The sequence below is a fragment of the Pleurodeles waltl genome, chromosome 11 (genome assembly GCF_031143425.1).
Source record: "Pleurodeles waltl isolate 20211129_DDA chromosome 11, aPleWal1.hap1.20221129, whole genome shotgun sequence".
Lineage (NCBI taxonomy): Eukaryota > Metazoa > Chordata > Amphibia > Caudata > Salamandridae > Pleurodeles > Pleurodeles waltl.
This window is the reverse complement of record NC_090450.1, coordinates 877355740-877375008: the sequence shown is the minus strand read 5'-3', so window position 1 is coordinate 877375008 and position 19269 is coordinate 877355740. Positions and strand designations below refer to the sequence as shown.

The 19269-nt window shown below is 46.5% G+C and overlaps 1 protein-coding gene across 9 annotated transcripts in view; it reads left to right on the top strand.

The window, feature by feature from the left end:
• Positions 1-19269, top strand: part of UBE3B (ubiquitin protein ligase E3B) — a 342871-nt gene that overhangs the window by 238861 nt on the left and 84741 nt on the right. For all 9 annotated transcript variants that reach the window (XM_069214750.1, XM_069214746.1, XM_069214747.1 and 6 more), the window contains one exon: positions 790-855. In XM_069214750.1, the coding sequence (XP_069070851.1) occupies positions 790-855 (66 nt within the window). The remainder of the gene's footprint in view (positions 1-789; positions 856-19269) is intronic.

The following is a 19269-nucleotide window of genomic DNA, read 5'->3' as shown; positions in this document are numbered from 1 at the left end:
ATGCTTTCATTTCCAGTTTCTGCCACACTTTTATGAGAAGAACTACACAAAAACTGTTGGTAGTAGGGCTGCAGTTGCAGGAATAGAAAAGATAGTAGAACCTCAGAAGAGAAGTTGTGGAGGAAAAAGGGTACCTGGTTATGTTCACTGTCAGAATATCTATGCTGGGGTTGGGAGTAGATTCCGACCAGCTAGTATAGAGGGGGTGCACGTGTCAGACAACAGGTATGAAGTGTTCTAGACATTTCTTAAGGGCATAAGTTCACTGTTAAAAAAAAAAGTTGCCCTATTTTATGATTGCCTTAATTTGGTCAAGTTATAAGACAAGTCAAATCTTGTCAAAACCAACGGTATTCTCTTTATAGCGACAATTGTGCTACATATAGTTGGAATCAAATGAATGTGCACGGAATACAAACCAAGGCTATATGACTACAGAAAGGTGTAAGTTGGTGTTTGATTGTGGTGCTGCCATCACCATATAGTAAGTCCTGGATTTACTTTTATTCCTAGGCTTTCAGCTGGCATCTTTGGCAAAGATTGGTTGTATCATTATTATGAAAGTATTTTGAAAATTCGGAGAAGTAAAAATAATGCAAAGAAAAATATTCATTATTGTAAAGTTAGGCTTATTGTTCATTTTATACATAAACATTTATGCTCAAAGGTCCGATATGATTAAACTGCATGTCATTGTATTTACAATTATTTACAATAGCGCCCATGTGGACACATTGTCCCCAGCCCGCCAGATTTATGCATTGTCTTTTCTTTCTCTCTCTGCACCAGCGGTATGATGGAGATATCAGTGATTTGGGCTTAACCTTTACCTATGACGAAGATGTAATGGGGCAGGTATGTACAACAAGTTTGTAGATCTATGTAACTTGAACCAAGCTATGTCCTTGGTGCACTACACTAAGGTGTATGCAGAGAGGAAAAGAGAAATAAGAGACGAGATTCAGTAGGTCATGGGTGAAGTGTTGTTGGAAGAGGAGGGAGTTTCAGATGTTAAGACCACAGCAAGAGAAGTCTTGGCATCTTGCCTTATCTTTTCTGTATTTTATTGTCTCAAGTTTATTACTTGAAGTGTTATAGAGCTGACTGGAGATCTTCATACTACTTGACAGATAAGGTGTAGTGTGCATGACTTAGTAGGTGATGCAGCAGAATTTGAAGATGAAGTGGACTGATAGAGGAAGCCAGTGGAGTTATTTGCGATGGGTAAACTTTTGTCAGATTTTGTGAAACATTTGATCAGGTGAGCAGTAGCATGAACGATGCTTCTTGCGGTTGTGTGTTATCCATGATTTTCGTGTGTTGGTGAGTACAGTGTCTTTACTTCATCCGGGTGAAATAAGATGATGGCTTGATACTACCGTTATGAATGCTTCTTGAGCAAGAAAATCACAGTTTGAAGGGCTTAATGAGTTGGTGCCAGGCAGGTTATGCCTTCTTTTCTTCATTCTACAACTGAGGGCGGTGTTTGTGCAATTCTAGCGATTTATTGTCTTTCACCAATTGTGATTTCAATATATAAATGTCCTTTGCTGAGAATCAATCCTGCACAGGTGGCTGTTGCTGGCTGTTACAACAAACTGTCTTAAAAATGTTGATCTTCAAGTATGACATAGACATCCAGGTCTAGATAGTGGCAAATCCCTGATTCAGGTGATGTTTCTTCCTGATGTGATTTTGTTTTTTGGATAGGCTTAAGTGACATCCACATACCGAGGAGTTTAAAGGTTTACTGTAGATAGGATGGTTCCTTAAAGGGCATAGCAGGTTGGGATGGAATTGGGTCTGGAGGTGGTTGTCTATACATGCTGGGATCTGTTGTTCCAGTATGTCAAGCCCTGAATGGTGATGCGATCAGTGCTGATTCTTGGAGTGATGTTATTGTTTAGAGTTTGAGGATCGATTGTGTTAACGACATCAGGTAGCTCCATCAGGATGAGGAAACAAGACAAACTTGGTGATTTGGAGTGAGGTGTCAACTGCTTGGATGGTGGCTTTTACTGTGCTACAATTAGGTCTCAGGACAAACTAGTACTCTAAGAAGATTGTTTGCTGTGTCAACTGCTTGGAGGGTGGCTTTCACTGTGCTTCAGTTAGGTCTCAGGACAAACTAATACTCTTTAACAGGATTGTTTTCTTGATTTTTTTCCCTTCTAATTAAGGGGTGATTTATGAGGCTGAGCTCACAGATCTCAAACCTGAAGCTGGGACTCCTTCCTTCCTCTTCCTACTCATTGTCTCATTCTACTACTCCAGTCAGCCACATGTCATCGTGTCACACACTACATATCACATTTTTGACAACTTTATCTGCCCACAAACCTTAGCGGTCTAATAGGCTAAGATGTCTTGGCGCACCCTTTTACTCTGCTCTGCTCACCCTCTACTGCGGATCCTCTTTTTATGACATCACTTCAGTCTTCCTTTAAAGATCTAAAAAAAAGTGCTTAACGAATTTCCACACCCTCTCCTGCAAATGCTCCTTCCCAGCACATTCGTAATAAAAAACAAAGACCATACTCAGGGTTATTTCCCCCTTTCTCATCCCAACTTTTAACTCCCCCTGCCTTTACCTAATTTTATCTTTCACATCTTCTTTTGGACTGCACACACTACAAACCTCTACAGTCACAACCATCACTTGCCTAAATGAACACTTGATTACTTGACTCCTTACTCATCTCCTATCTCCCTCCTTTAAACACCACTTCTACACTACTTCTAAAAAATTCCTTATACTCATGCCTTGCCAGTTTAACCTAATTCTTTGACATTGCTACTCTACCTTCTTGACTGTTAGAGTCCTACTACTCTGTCTCCCCAACATACATGGATATGCCAACCAGAACAGAAGAGTCAGTTGTAATAGCAACCATAGATGCCATCATTTTAAAAGTCTTTTGATGCACCTCCAGAAAAACACATGGTAGACTGTACCTCCAGGGTGCATGAATTCCTTCAAATCGCCTGGCCATAGGTGCACACCCCTGCACGACAAAAGTCCAATTTAATCTCAGCTCTCAAACTTTCCAGAGCTATATCGAGAGCAACTAGAAAGGAAAGCAATACAACGCAACTACATCACACCAAGTGTGAGAAGAGCAGAAAGGAATTCATAAATAGATCTCTGCTACTAGACCTTCCAGGCACATCACATGAGGAATCATTAGAGGAATCAATAAAATAATCTGACCAATTATAAAATACTGTGGAACCATTATGCTGATTACTCTATCCACTTTATCTTGCATGCTAATTAATATCAGATCACTAAGCAAACACTATGCAAGAACAGACAGACTACATTAATATTGCCCAGAAACCTAGTAGCATTCAGCCACCTGACACTGCCAGTGCTGCTACTGCTGCTGTGCCCCACTCTTGCAGGGAGCTAGGTGAGTGTGAGCGTATGGCAGAGCAGTGGCGGTGTCTTGCAGTGGGAGCAGGCTGGAGGGTTTAGAGTTAGCTCTGGTCCCGAGTGCAGTAGTGCAACAAAGAGCTCCTGTAAGTTCAACAAATGTAACCCCCAGCCCAGTCCAGCCTCAGCTAGGGTCTTCTGGGAGTGAGACCCATTATGAATCATTGTGAGCGAGACTCATTGCCAGCATTGATAGGCATTAAGTGACCTGGAGCCTTCAGCCGGAACTATATGGGTGCTCACTACCGCATTCCTGCAGTTTATAGTCCACAGCACACAAGTGCTGTTTGTTGCTGCTTTGCTGCTGTGTGTGGGTGGAGGCAGCAGACATTACTAAGGACAGGGGAGGAGATAAGTGCCAACCCAGGGAATGCGACAGTGGCCTTCTTCCTTAGCCTTGTGAGGAGGGGCCTGCCCCAGCTGCTCTGCTGCTCTTTATTGCTGTGCTAAGCGAAGGGGAATTTTCCTTTTGCCGTCCTTCCTTTATCTACTCCTTCATAGGTACTGTCACGCCCACCTTTATAACTGCCTGAGAGGAATTTGTTTGAGTGACATGGGTAAGCGTAAGCCGACTCGGGTGTAACAATTGACGGGTTTCTAAAGCGAGCAGAAACCATTATATCAAAGGAGACCCAACTCGCTGAGCGTCGATTGTCCCTCTTTTTACCAAATTACTACTATGTCTAGATCTACTGTTTATCCGGCAGATACATCACCAAGTAAGGTAACAACCTTACTTCCTAGTCACCTGCTAGACTGGGAGGAGTCAGATGAAGGGCCGTTTGGTGATGCGCACAGCCCATCCCAGTTACATGTCAAATATCAGGAGGAGGATGATGAGGATGAATACGAACAACAGTATCAGTCTTATTATACTCATCAAAGATGTTATTATGAGCCTTTACATAAGCCAAGGGACACTGTGCAAATGCCTGCCTCTTTAATTCAAGACTTGCAGTGTATGTTACAGGATTAAAAGAGGAGGTTTCCAACCGCAGCTGAGAGGCAGCTGCCTCTTCCTTCCTCTCCTGCTACACCAAGGAGTATATCTCCTCCCCCAGCAACTCCCAGGCTTACACCTCAGTCTAAAATAGCCGCTCCTCCCAAATAGGCAGTTTCCTCTTCAGAGGATCAAAGGGAAGAGGGAGAGATGTTAACACCCCAACATCCGAACGATGAATGGGATGAATATTTAGCTCCTTCTCCATCACCACCTCCTCCTCATCCGTCAGATTCTCCACCGGAGGATATAGGAGGCTTTCGTAATTTAATGGACAGAGTGGCCACACAGTTTCATTTGCCGACATCTGTCTCACAGTCAGATTGCTTCCTCCGTGACTTTAAAGAACAAGCAAGAAAGTTAGTGAGGGCATTTCCAATCATAGACTTTATTCGGAGCGAAGGATTAAAATTATGGAGAATCCAGCTACAGTTCTACCAGTTCCACAGAAACTTGATAAAAAGTACAAGGCTACACAGGACCCTCCAGCATGTTTGACAGGGCATCCAAAGCCAGATTCTGCCATTTCCCAGGCTGCCCAAAGGCGTTCCAAGAATCCGTTGACACTTCTATCTACTCCACCAGATAAGGAAGGCAAAGTGGGCAAAAGATTCTCGTCCATGTCAGCTATAGCTGTCCGTGCAGCCAACTCTCTGGTGATTTTAGGTTGCTATGATCACCAGATATAGTCTGACATGAACGTCTTCATAGAGCTCATTCCTGAGAACAAACAACCTGAGGCACGTAAAATACTGCAGGAGGGAGAACGTACTTCAGAAGAGATCGATTGCGCTTTAGATATAGCCTCCACAGGCTTCCGGCAGCTAGCGGGAGCAGCTGTACTGTGCCGTCAGGGATGGTTGAAAGCAACCTCTTTCAGGCCAGAGGTCCAGTCCAGGATATTAGACATGCCCTATGATGGGGAAACTCTCTTCGGCATACATATAGATGATGCCTTACAGGCCATCAAGATGGACACACACTGTTCGTTCTCTGGGTACCCTGCAGTACAGGAAACAGCCCTTTCGGGGAAACAGGGGTAGGGGTTTCTCTACGTTTTGTGGGTCCTACCATAGGCAGTACCAACAGCCACAATACAGACCGGCCTATCAACAGTCTTATAGACAACCATCCACAACCTCCTACATCACACAAGGTGGGAGAAGGAAACAGAGCTCGCAAACCTGGGATCAACTTCTCAAGCAATGATCCTTGTCTGGCACCGGCTACGCTTCCATATGTTCCACAATTCCATCAAGTTGGCACGAACATCTTAAACTATCTACAGAACTGGAAAAACATAACATCGGACAAATGGGTGCTGGATATAGTGGCTCACGGTCATACGCTGGAATTTTTTACAAAAACCACCCGCCGGGAAAATCGCACCCACTTGATCTTCACTTGCTTCAGCCATAGGTTTTCCTAATGCTCTCCAAGGGGGCGATAGAAGAGGTCCCTGTGCACCAGAGGGGACTCGGATTCTATTCCCGGTTCTTTCTAATAAGGAAAAAGTCAGGGGAATGGAGACCAATCCTAGAACTTAGAAAATTGAACAAGTTCTTAAGGAAGCAATCCTTTCGTATGATCACACTGTCGGATATCCTGCACCTTCTCAGCACTGGAGATTACATGACATCGTTGGATCTCCAGGATGCCTTTTTCCATATACCAATACACGCAAAGCATCGCAAATATCTCCGCTTCACTGTGGCCGGTGCCCATTATTAATTGAAAGTTCTCCCATTCGGTTTAAAGTCAGCGCCAAGAATTTTCAAAAAAATTTCTCGCCCCGATAGCAGCTTTCCTTCGCAACAAGGGTTTTCAAGTCTTCCCGTATCTGGACAACTGGCTGATAAAGGCTCCTACGTTGCAGTTCACATCCAAAGCTACCAGCGCCTACCTAGCACTATTTCACAACCTAGACCTAACGGTAAACTTCAAAAAATTGTTCACGCAAGATAGTCTTTTTTGGTGTGTAACTCGACACTATCAAAAGCAAGGCTTATCTTTCAAAGGCACAGCAACAGAAGCTGCCAAACATGGCTATCAGGGTCTCAGAAAGAAAGTCCGTTTTAGTACAAACGTTCAAATCACTCCTAGGAATGATTTCCTCATCAATCACCTTAGTCCACCTAGCAAGGTTGAAAATGAGGCCATTACAGGAGGAATTGCAGCCGCAATGGATCCAATCTCAAGGATCCTTCGAGGATTTAATCAATATTACACCAAGGATGGTGGAGGCTCTGTGGTGGTGGTCCCAGACCGACCATCTCTCTCGGGGATTGACCTTTCTAACGCCTGTGACATATTTCATTATCACAGCGGACGCTTCATTGGAGGGCTGGGGAGGTCATCTGCAAGACATGTGCATTCAAGGAAAATGGTCAAGCGCACAGAAGAGACTGCACATAAATCTGCTAGATTTAAAGGCGATATTTCTTACGCTCAAAGCGTACCTTCTGCGGATTTCAGGATCCTCAGTGTTGGTCCCTACAGACACAACAAGCATGTTCTATGTCAAAAAGCAGGGAGGAACAAGATCTCTTTCCCTCTCAAGAGAGGCTCAAACTCTGTGGGAATGGCTCACTCTTCACAAGATTTGTCTGAGAGTGTAACACATTCCAAGTATCAACAACGCCCTAGCGGACTCTCTAAGCAGGTTGGACGACAACTGCCATGAATGGGAACTTGATCAGAGGGAACTGGACAACGTCTTTCTATGCTGGGGGCGGCCAACTCTGGATCTGTTTGCCACCAATCAGAACACCAAATGCCAGTTCTGATGGATACACCTACCTGTGGATTCCTCACCTAAAGAATTCTCCCCATGCGCCAGCCTTGACGGAAATTTCTTCTAGCTCTGCACGTCGACGATGATGTCACAATTGCCCGACTCCACGCAATGCCGTATGACGTCATCTAGGCAATAAGAAGCCCTCGTCGACGTGCAGACGTCAGTTCCCTTTTTTCCGTGCCTTCGAATAACGGTTTTTCTTCGAGGCTAACAGGGAGCTACAGTTGCACATCTGTATTTACAATGTCGCAGCCAAGAAAATCTGGTTTTAAGCCTTGTAACCAGTGCAGGGGTCGAATGTCGGTCACTGACCCCCATGAAGATTGTATCTGGTGCCTTAGTTCCGACCATGACGTCGAGTCATGCGGTTCCTGCCAGCGCATGAACCCTAAGGTGCTTAAGGAAAGGGAGGCTAAATTGTTCCTGGCCCATTCCAAGAAGAGAAAGGAAAGGCGACATCGGGGAGAGTCCTCTTCGAAATCTTCGAGGACTCATCGTGGTCATGGAGACTCTCGGCGCCGTCACGACTCCCGGCACCGATCGAGTAGAGGTCGGTCCAGGTCCAGATCTGCATCTCCGTCAGCTCGGCGCCGTCCGACGTGGGAGATTAGCCCGACCGTCACTCCTCCGCCTCCTACAACTCCGACTTCACCTTTGTCGGTGTTTGAAGTCGAGCCTCTTATGGAGCTGGCGGCTTCTCCGGAGCAGGAGTTGCCTGGCCCTTCATCGGCTTCTATGCCGGCGCCGACACCGCAAGCATACCCATCTTTCCCGACGCCGGGTACGGATCCTGCGGCCTTTTTAAATGCCATGTTCAATATCTTTTCCACCATGGGGCCTGGTGGAGGGCATGCGGGTTCGAGGGGCCCTATGGCTTTTAATTTAGGTGCTCCGGCTCCTTACAAGCTGGCGCCCTTCATGCGTTTTTTGCCGGCTGGAGCCGCTACGGCACTGATGCCCTTTGTGTCACCAAGGAGACCAGCGACGCCTACAACGTCTGCAACTCCGGCGCCGGTGGATTCTCCACGGATCCTGTCTACTGTCAAGGTGCCTGTGGCGCTGAAGGGTCCGGCGTCGGATGGATCCGAGGAACGGCGCCGGCGAAGATCTTCGGCGTCGGCGGACGCCTTATCGACGCCGGGTCTCGGGTCCAGACATCTAGCTTTGCGCTTTCTGGAGGAAGAAGAGTATAGCAGGCAACATCTGAAAGAAGGCGAAATCTTGGAGCCTTCGGGTGATTTTCAAGGGCTGGACACTGCGAGCGGTATTGATACTTCCCCTGAATGGGATTTGGCTTCCCCTGGGGAGTGTACTGAAGAGGCTGCATCTTTTCATGCAGTGATAAGGAAGGCTGCAGACTTTTTAGATCTTCCTCTTCCTGCTGCTGAGGTGAAAAGGAACCTTTTGATGGAAGTGCTGCATCCAGCCTCTGTGGTGGCAGAGCCTCTCTTGCCCTTCAATGAGGCTCTCCTGGACCCCATCAAGGACATTTTGAAGAAACCTGTGACTTCTACAGCTGTCAACAGGGCGGTAGCAAGGCGCTATCGTGCGGCTCCAGGTGACCCGGACTTCCTCTCCAAACATCCAACTCCGGAGAGTTTGGTTGTTCAGGCTTTCTGTTATTCCCGGACTTCTCCTGGTTCGTTCCCCGGGATCCCTGCAGACAGGGAGTCAAAGAAAATGGACCACACTGCAAAGAAGGCCTTTTCGTCATGCAGTATGGCCTTGAAGTCGACCAATGCAACCTGCATTTTGGGACGCTATATTCGTGCCCTTATGGAGGAAGGAAAAGGTCATCCAAACTTGCCGCAAGAGGTGTTGCATTTGCTAGCGGACGCTCAGGCGGCGGCGACCCAGGTGATCCAGTCTGGGTTGGACACCTCTGACTCTGTGGCAAGGGCTATGGGCACATCCATAGTATCGAGACGTCGGGCTTGGCTGCGCTCATCAGGCTTTTCTACGGATGTGCAGGCGACTCTCCTGGATCTGCCTTTTGATGGAGAAAAACTCTTTGGACAAAGGCAGATTCTGCTCTTGAACGGTTCAAAGAGAGCAGGGCAACAGCGAGGTCGTTAGGACTTCAGGCAGCTACTTCCTCTTCCTTTAGATCGTATAGGAAGTTTAGGGGTTTTGGACGTGGCTCCGTGGCAGGTTCCGGGCGCCACAACAACAATCTGCAAGCTCCCTGCCTTATAGATCCTTTAGAGGCAGGGGCAGAGTTTGTACAAGAGGAGCAACCCAGCAGCACTCTGCCTCTTCCTCGGGTGGGGTGCAGCAGGGAAAGCAGCCTTAGTCCTCCTCCACTCCCTGTTCACTTGTCTCCGGTAGGAGGGAGACTTGCCCAATTTCTTCCGATGTGGGAGTTTTATAACATCAGACTCTTGGGTCATCGACATTGTGAAGAGAGGGTATGCTCTTCCCTTTCGGGAGTTCCCTCCTCCCTTTCCTCCCCGCCCATCCTTCTGTTCGGAAGACCATCTTCTGTTACTGCAACAGGAGGTGTTATCACTATTGGCAAAAGGCGCAGTAGAGTTGGTTCCCGAGCAGGAGAGGGGTCAGGGCTGTTGTTCAAGATACTTCCTGATCCCCAAAAAGGATGGTCGGTTGAGACCAATTCTGGACTTGAGGATTTTGAATTGGTTCCTCAGGCAGAAAAAGTTCAAAATGCTGACCCTTTCACAGGTTCTTTTGGCATTGAACGAAGGAGATTGTATGGTGTCTGTCGATCTGCAGGATGCGTACTTCATATTCCGATCTTCAAATCGCACAGGAAGTATCTCCGGTTTTTGGTGGGATCGCAGCATTGTCAGTTTGCGGTCCTCCCGTTTGGTCTTACTTCAGCACCTCGAGTCTTCACAAAGGTGATGGCGGTGGTAGTGCTCAGAGCTCAGAAGAAGAGGGATAGCGGTGTTTCCCTATCTGGACGATTGGTTGATCAAAGCCAAGACTCCGGAGCTCGTGCAGCATCACCTGCAGTCGACAACTCAGTTGTTGTACGACCTGGGTTTTTCAATCAATGTGCCCAAATCTCACCTGGAGCCCTCTCAACGCCTCCTATTCATAGGGGCACTGGACACGACGTTGAATCAGGCCTTTCCTCCGCTCCAGCGGGTTCAGGACATTCAGGCTTTGATTCCGATGTTTCGAAATGGAGCGGGAAGTTCCAGTCCTCAAGGTCCTTCGTCTGCTCGGTCTGTTTGCTTCTCATGCACGCTGGCACATGAGGGCTCTTCAGTGGTGCGTCCGCAGGCAGTGGTTTCAGCACAAAGGGGATCTCGAAGACTCGATTACGATCACCAGAGACACTGCGGTGGATCTTCAGTGGTGGGCAGCGATCAGCAACCTGTCGCAAGGAAGGCTGTTCTCGCTGCCTCTGCCGGTGGCCACAGTTGTAATGGATGCTTCCACTCTAGGGTGGGGAGCTCATCTGGGGGACCTGGAGGTCAAAGGCCTTTGGTCTCCAGTGGAACAAAGATTTCACATCAATCTGTTGAAGTTGCGGGCAGTACGTCTGGCTCTCAAGGCCTTCCTCCCTTCCATTCGCGGTCAGTCAGTCCAGATTCTGACGGACAACACTACCGCGATGTGGTATATAAACAAGCAGGGAGGAGTGGGGTCGTACCTTCTTTGCAGAGAAGCTCTTCGACTCTGGTCCTGGCTTTAGGACCGCAAGATTTGCTTGGTAGCAAATCATTTGGCCGGGGTTCTGAATGTACGTGCAGATGTTCTCAGTCGACGCAGCTCGGTCGACCACGAGTGGCGTCTTCATCCAGATCTGGTTCTTTACATCTTCCAGATGTGGGGGTGTCCGCAGGTAGATCTGTTTGCTACTCAGGAGAACGTGCAGTGCCCGTTATTTTGCAGCCTCCAGTATCCGATGCAAGGAGCTTTGCCTCACAGGCCAGACCCACATACCAGGGCCAATACCAAAGAGGAGGCTTCCGGGGACAATATAGGTGTGGACAGTTCCCTAAAACAAGAGGGAAATTCCAAAGCTCAAAAACCCCACAAACTAAACAGTGACTCAAACGTCACAAACCCCCAACACCAGTGGGGGGGAGACTCACAGATTATTACCAAAATTGAAATGAAAAGACATAACTACAGACTTGTGGGTCCTAGCCATTATCCAACATGGCTATTGCATAGAGTTCCTACAAATACCACCAAATGTGCCGCCAAGAGCACACAACATGTCCAGACAGCACTTAGATCTGTTACTAGAAGTCCACGCGCTGTTACAAAAAGAAGCAATAGAACTAGTACCCAATCATCAAAAAGGAACAGGTGTTTACTCCCTGTATTTCCTAATTCTAAAAAAGGACAAAACACTGAGACCCATATTAGACCTCAGAACACTAAGGGGGTTATTCTAACTTTGGAGGAGGTGTTAATCCGTCCCAAAAGTGACGGAAAAGTGACGGATTTACCACCAGCCGTATTACGAGTCCATTATATCCTATGGAACTCGTAATACGGCTGGTGGTATATCCGTCACTTTACCGTCACTTTTGGGACGGATTAACACTCCTCCAAAGTTAGAATAACCCCCTAAATCTTTACATCAAATCAGATCACTTTCAGATGATGACACTTCAAGACGTGATTCCCTTGCTCAAACAACAGGACTACATGTCAACATTAGATCTCAAGGATGCTTACTTCCACATACCCATACATCCTTCCCACCGGAAATACTTAAGGTTTGTAATACAAGGCGTGCATTACCAATTCAAAGTGTTACCGTTCAGGATAACAACAGCACCAAGAGAATTCACAAAATGCCTTGCGGTAATAGCAACAATCAACACACAAAAAGGGATTGCCACTCCAAGTCCACAAAGGGTACAAGCATTCCAAAATGTAATACTAAACATGCACCCAAACCAACAATATCAAGTGAGGTTTGTGATGAAACTTCTAGGCATGATGTCTTCATGCATAGCCATTGTCCCAAACGCAAGACTACACATGCGGCCCTTACAACAGTGCCTAGCAACACAATTGTCACAAGCACAGGGTCAACTTCAAGATTTAGTGTTGATAGACCGCCAAACACACTGCTCGCTTCAATGGTGGAATCCTATAACTTTAAACCAAGGGCGGCCATTCCAAGACCCTGTGCCTGAATACGTGATCACAACAGATGCTTCCATGATGGGGTGAGGAGCACACCTCAACCAGCACAGTATACAGGGACAATGGGACGTTCACCAAAAACAACTGCATATAAATCATCTGGAACTGCTAGCAGTATTTCTAGCATTGAAAGCTTTTTAACCGATAATAGTCCACAAACACATTCTTGTCAAAACAGACAACATGACAACAATGTATTGCCTAAACAAACAGGGAGGGACACACTCATCACAGCTGTGTCTCTTAGCACAAAGAATTTGGCATTGGGCGATTCACATTCGCCTAATAGCACAATACATCCCAGGAATTCAAAACCAGTTAGCCGACAATCTCAGTCGAGATCACCAACAAACCCACAAATGGGAAATTCATCCCCAGATACTACAAACTTACTTTCAAAGCTGGGGAACACCACGAATAGACCTATTCGCCACAAAAGAAAACGCAAAATGCCAAAACTTCGCGTCCAGGTATCCGCACCCTCACTCCAAGGGCAATGCGTTATGGATGAGTTGGTCAGGGATATTTGCTTACGCTTTTCCCCCTCTCCCACTCCTTCCGTAAGTAGTAAACAAATTGAGTCAAAACAAACTCAAACTAATACTAATAGCACCAACTTGGGCACGCCAGCCATGGTACACAACACTACTAGATCTGTCAGTAGTACCTCATATCAAACTACCAAACAGACCAGATCTGTTAACTCAACACAAACAACAGATCAGACACCCGAATCCAGCATCGCTCAGTCTAGCAATCTGGCTCCTGAAATCTTAGATTTGGACATCTAGACCTTACACAAGAATGTATGGAGGTCATTAAACAAGCAAGAAAACCTACTACAAGACATTGTTACGCAAATAAATGGAAAAGATTTGTTTATTACTGCCATAATATTCAAATTCAACCACTACATGCGTCCGCAAAGGACATTGTAAGCTACCTATTACACTTACAAAAATAAAATCTTGCTTTTTCGTCCATTAAAATACATCTCACAGCAATATCTGCTTATCTGCAGAATACACATTCAACATCACTCTTTAGAATCCCAGTCATCAAAGCATTCATGGAGGGTCTAAAAAGGAATCATACCCCCAAGAACACCACCAGTTCCCTCATGGAACCTCAATATTGTATTAACACGACTCATGGGTCCACCATTTGAACCCATGCACTCTTGTGAAATGCAGTACTTAATCTGGAAAGTTGCCTTCCTAATAGCAATCACATCTCTTAAAGGAGTAAGTGAAATACAAGCATTTACTATACAAGAACCCTTTATACAAATACACAAACATAAAGTTGTTGTACGCACAAATCCAAAATTTTACCAAAAGTTATTTCACCGTTCCACCTAAACCAAACAGTGGAACTCCCAGTCTTTTTTCCACAGCCAGACTCAGTAGCCGAAAGAGCCTTACATACATTAGACATTAAAAGGGCACTAATGTATTGCATTGATAGAGCAAAACAATTTCGCAAAACAAAACAATTGTTTGTAGCCTTCTAAAAACCTCATGCAGGAAATCCAATATCCAAACAAGGCATTGCCAGAGGGATAGTGAAATGTATTCAAGCAAAGAGAGAACTGCCTATTACCCCAAAGGCACACTCCACTAGGAAAAAAGGCGCCACAATGGCCTTTCTAGGAAATATACCTATGACAGAAATATGTAAGCAGCCACATGGTCTACGCCTCATACATTCACAAAACACTACTGTGTCGATGTGTTAACAACACAACAAGCCACAGTAGGACAGGCAGTATTACGAACATTATTTCAAACAACTTCAACTCCTACAGACTAAGCCACCGCTTTTGGGGAGTAACTGCTTACTAGTCTATGCACAGCATGTGTATCTGCAGCTACACATGCCATCGAATGGAAAATGTCACTTACCCAGTGTAAGGAAATGCCTCCTTGGCATGGTTACCCCCTGACTTTTTGCCTTTGCTGATGCCAAGTTATGATTTGAAAGGGTGCTGAGGTCTGCTAACCAGGCCCCAGCACCAGTGTTCTTTCCCTAACCTGTACCTTTGTTTCCACAATTGGCACACCCTGGCACCCAGGTAAGTCCCTTGTAACTGGTACCTCTGGTACCAAGGGCCCTGATGCCAGGGAAGGTCTCTAACGGCTGCAGCATGTCTTATGCCACCCTGGGGACCCCTCACTCAGCACAGACACATTGCTTGCCAGCTTGTGTGTGCTAGTGGAGATAAAACGACTAAGTCGACATGGCACTCCCCTCAGGGTGCCATGCCAACCTCACACTGCCTATATGTATAGATAAGTCATCCCTCTGAAGGCCTTACAGCCCTAAGGCAGGGTGCACTATACCATAGGTGAGGGCATAAGTGCATGAGCACTATGCCCCTACAGTGTCTAAGCAAAACCTTAGACATTGTAAGTGCAGGGTAGCCATAAGAGTATATGGTCTGGGAGTCTGTCATGCACAAACTCCACAGCACCATAATGGCTACATTGAAAACTGTGAAGTTTGTTATCAAGCTTCTCAGCACAATAAATGCACACTGATGCCAGTGTACATTTTATTGTAACATACACCCCAGAGGGCACCTTAGAGGTGCCCCCTGAAACCTTAACCGACTGCCAGTGTGGGCTGACTAGTTTTAGCAGCCTGCCACACACCAGACATGTTGCTGGCCACATGGGGAGAGTGCCTTTGCCACTCTGTGGCTAGTAACAAAGCCTGTACTGGGTGGAGGTGCCTCTCCCCTCCCCCTGCAGGAACTATAACACCTGGCGGTGAGCCTCAAAGGCTCACCCCCTTTGTTACAGCACCCCAGGGCACTCCAGCTAGTGGAGTTGCCCGCCCCCTCCGGCCACGGCCCCACTTTTGGCGGCAAGGCCGGAGGAGATAATGAGAAAAACAAGGAGGAGTCACTGGCCAGTCAGGACAGCCCCTAAGGTGTCCTGAGCTGAGGTGACTCTGACTTTTAGAAATCCTCCATCTTGCAGATAGAGGATTCCCCCAATAGGATTAGGGATGTGCCCCCCTCCCCTCAGGGAGGAGGCACAAAGAGGGTGTAGCCACCCTCAGGGCTAGTAGCCATTGGCTACTAACCCCCCAGACCTAAACCCCCCCTAAATTGAGTATTTAGGGGCCCCCAGAACCAAGCAAGATAGATTCCTGCAACCTGAAGGCGAAGAAGGACTGCTGACCTGAACCCCCCTGGTCTGCCCTCCGAAGACACGGGTACTTACCTGCTGGCCGACTGGAACCGGGGCACCCCCTTCTCCATTGAAGCCTATGTGTTTTGGGCACCACTTTGACCTCTGCACTCGACCGGCCCTGAGCTGCTGGTGTGGTAACTTTGGGGTTGCCCCGAACCCCCAACGGTGAGCTACCTTGGACCCAAACTTGAACCCCGTAGGTGGTTTACTTACCTGCAAAAACTAACAAACACTTACCTCCCCGGGAACTGTTGAAAATTGCACTGTCTAGTTTTAAAATAACTATATGTCATTTGTGTGAAAACTGTATATGCTATTTTGCTAATTCAAAGTTCCTAAAGTTCCTAAGTGAAATACCTTTCATTTAAAGTATTGTTTGTAAATCTTGAACCTGTGGTTCTTAAAATAAACTAAGAAAATATATTTTTCTATATAAAAACCTATTGGGCTGGAATTGTCTTTGAGTGTGTGTTCCCCCATTATTGCCTGTGTGTGTACAACAAATGCTTAACACTACCCTCTGATAAGCCTACTGCTCGACCACACTACCACAAAATAGAGCATTAGAATTATCTCTTTTTGCCACTATCTTACCTCTAACGGGAAACCTTGGACTCTGTGCATGCTATTTCTTACTTTGAAATAGTACATACAGAGCCAACTTCCTACATTGGGGGATCAGCGGTGGGATACAAGACTTTGCATTTGCTGGACTACTCAGCCAATACCTGATCACACGACTAAATTCCAAAATTTGTCATTAGAAACTGATTTTTGAAATGTGAGCTATTTTTTTAATTTCTTAAAAGTCCTGCTTGGGCCTTGTGTTAGTCCCTGTTAGCATTTCTTTTAGAGTTTAAAAGTTTTGTAAAAGTTTGAATTAAGTTCTAGAGATAGTTTTAGATTCTTTAGTTTCCAACTTTTAGAAACATAATGTCTAATGCAGAAGAGAATGTGATGGAACTCAACCTTACCTGAATCTTAGGATGTCAGAGTTAAGGTCTCTCTGCAAAACAAAAAAGATTAGAACTGGTTCAAACCCTACCAAAATACAGCTCCAGGAGCGTTTTGCAGAGTTTGCCAAGAACAACCCCTCTGAGGATGACTTCCCAGAGGGGGAAGCTAGTGAATTGGAGGAATTCCCACCTCCAGTCCTAGTTAGGGAGGCCAGGGCTCCTCAAACCCTGACTCCAAATGTGATAGTCAGAGATGCTGCTTCTCTTACAGGAGAGTCCAGCACCTCTGGAATCACTGAGGACAGCCTCAGTGAAGATGACCTACTGTTAGCCAGGATGGTCAAAAGTTTGGCTTTAGAGAGACAGCTACTAGCCATAGAAAGGGAAAGACAAGAGATGGGTTTTGGTCTCATCAATGGTGGCAGCAACATATATAGGGTTAGAGATTCTCCTGACATGTTGAAGATCCCAAAAGGGATTGTAACTAAATATGAAGATGGTGATGACATCACCAAATGGTTCACAGCTTTTGAGAGGGCTTGTGCAACCAGAAAAGTAAACAGATCTCACTGGGGTGCTCTCCTTTGGGAAATGTTCACTGGAAAGTGTAGGTATAGACTCCTCACACTCTCTGGAAAAGATGCAGAATCCTATGACCTCATGAAGGCTACCCTGATTGAGGGCTTTGGATTCTCCACTGAGGAGTATAGAATTAGGTTCAGGGGGCTAAAAAATCCTCGAGCCAGACCTGGGTTGATTTTGTTGACTACTCAGTAAAAACACTGGATGGTTGGATTCAAGGCAGTGGTGTAAATGATTATGATGGGCTGTACAATTTATTTGTTAAAGAACACCTGTTAAGTAATTGTTTCAATGATAAACTGCATCAGCATCTGGTAGACCTAGGACCAATTTCTCCCCAAGAATTGGGAAAGAAGGCGGACCATTGGGTCAAGACTAGGGTGACCAAGACTTCCACAGGGGGTGACCAAAAGAAAGGGGTCACAAAGCCTCCCCAGGGGAAGAGTGTTGAAACATCCAAGGGAAAAAGTAAAGAGTCTTCTATAGGGCCCTAAAAACCTGCTCAGGAGGGAGGGCCCAGAGCCTCTTCACAATCCAATTTTGGGTACAAGGGTAAAAACTTTGATCCCAAAAAGGCCTGGTGTCGTAACTGTAATCAGCCAGGACACCAAACTGGAGACAAGGCCTGTCCCAAGAAAGGTTCCACTTCTAACTCTACTCCAGCTAACACTGGAATGGCCTGTCTCCAAGTGGGATCAACAGTGTGCCCAGAGCAAATCAGGGTTCACACTGAAGCTACATTAGTCTCTGAGGGTGGGGTGGATTTAGCCACACTGGCTGCCTGGCCCCCTAATATGCAAAAATACAGGCAGCAACTCTTAATTAATGGGACAAGTGTAGAAGGCCTGAGGGATACAGGTGCCAGTGTCACCATGGTGACAGAGAAACTGGTTTCCCCTTGTCAATACCTGGCTGGACAAACTTATCCAGTCACCAACGCTGACAGTCAGTCTAAAGTACATCCCATGGCTATGGTAACTTTAGAGTGGGGAGGGGTCAATGGCCTGAAACATGGTGGTCTCCTCAAATATCCCTGTAGACTGTTTGCTTGGAAATGACCTGGAGTCCTCACCATGGGCTGAGGTAGAACTCAAAACCCATGCAGCCATTCTGGGTATCCCTGAACTGGTGTGTGTCAAGACAAGGGCACAGAGCAAGCCTCATGGTGAAAAAGAGGTGTTGGAGCCTGGAAAAAGGGCCCTACCCTCCAAGAGAAAAGGAAAGAAGACTGGGGAATCAGCTTCAACACAACAAGAAAAAGAGAACCTCTCTTCCCAGGAAAAAGTTCTGCCCTCTGAGGGAACTGAGCCCATGGAGTTAGGACCTTATCAGGTTGAGCTCGTAGGCCCAGGGGGACCCTCAAGGGAGCAGTTGTGTAAGGGGCAAGAAACCTGTCCCTCTCTTGAAGGCCTTAGGCAGCAAGCTGCTGAAGAGTCGAAAGGAAAAATAACAGGAACACATAGAGTCTATTGGGAAGATGGACTCCTCTACACTGAGGCAAGAGATCCCAAACCTGGTGCCACTAGGAGAGTGGTAGTGCCTCAGGAGTTTAGGAAGTTCATTCTGACCTTAGCTCATGATATTCCTCTTGCTGGGCGTTTGGGACAGACCAAGACGTGGGAGAGATTAGTCAACCACTTCTATTGGCCCAACATGTCCCAGAAGGTCAAGGAGTTTTGTGTCTCCTGTGCCACCTGTCAAGCCAGTGGTAAGACAGGTGGACACCCAAAGGCCCCCCTCATTCCACTTCCAGTGGTGGGTGTCCCCTTTGAAAGAGTGGGTGTGGACATAGTGGGTCCACTTGAACCTCCCACAGCCTCAGGGAACCAATACATACTAGTAGTAGTGGATCATGCTACTAGATACCCTGAAGCAATTCCCCTTAGGTCGACTACTGCCCCTGCAGTAGCCAAAGCACTCATTGGTATTTTTACCAGAGTGGGATTTCCTAAGGAGGTGGTGTCTGACAGAGGTACCATCTTTATGTCAGCATACCTGAAACATATGTGGAATGAGTGTGGGGTGACTTACAAATTCACCACACCATACCTTCCACAACCAGTGGTCTTGTTGAAAGGTTTAACAAGACATTGAAAGGCATGATCATGGGGCTCCCTGAAAAACTCAAAAGGAGATGGGATGTCCTTTTGCCATGTCTG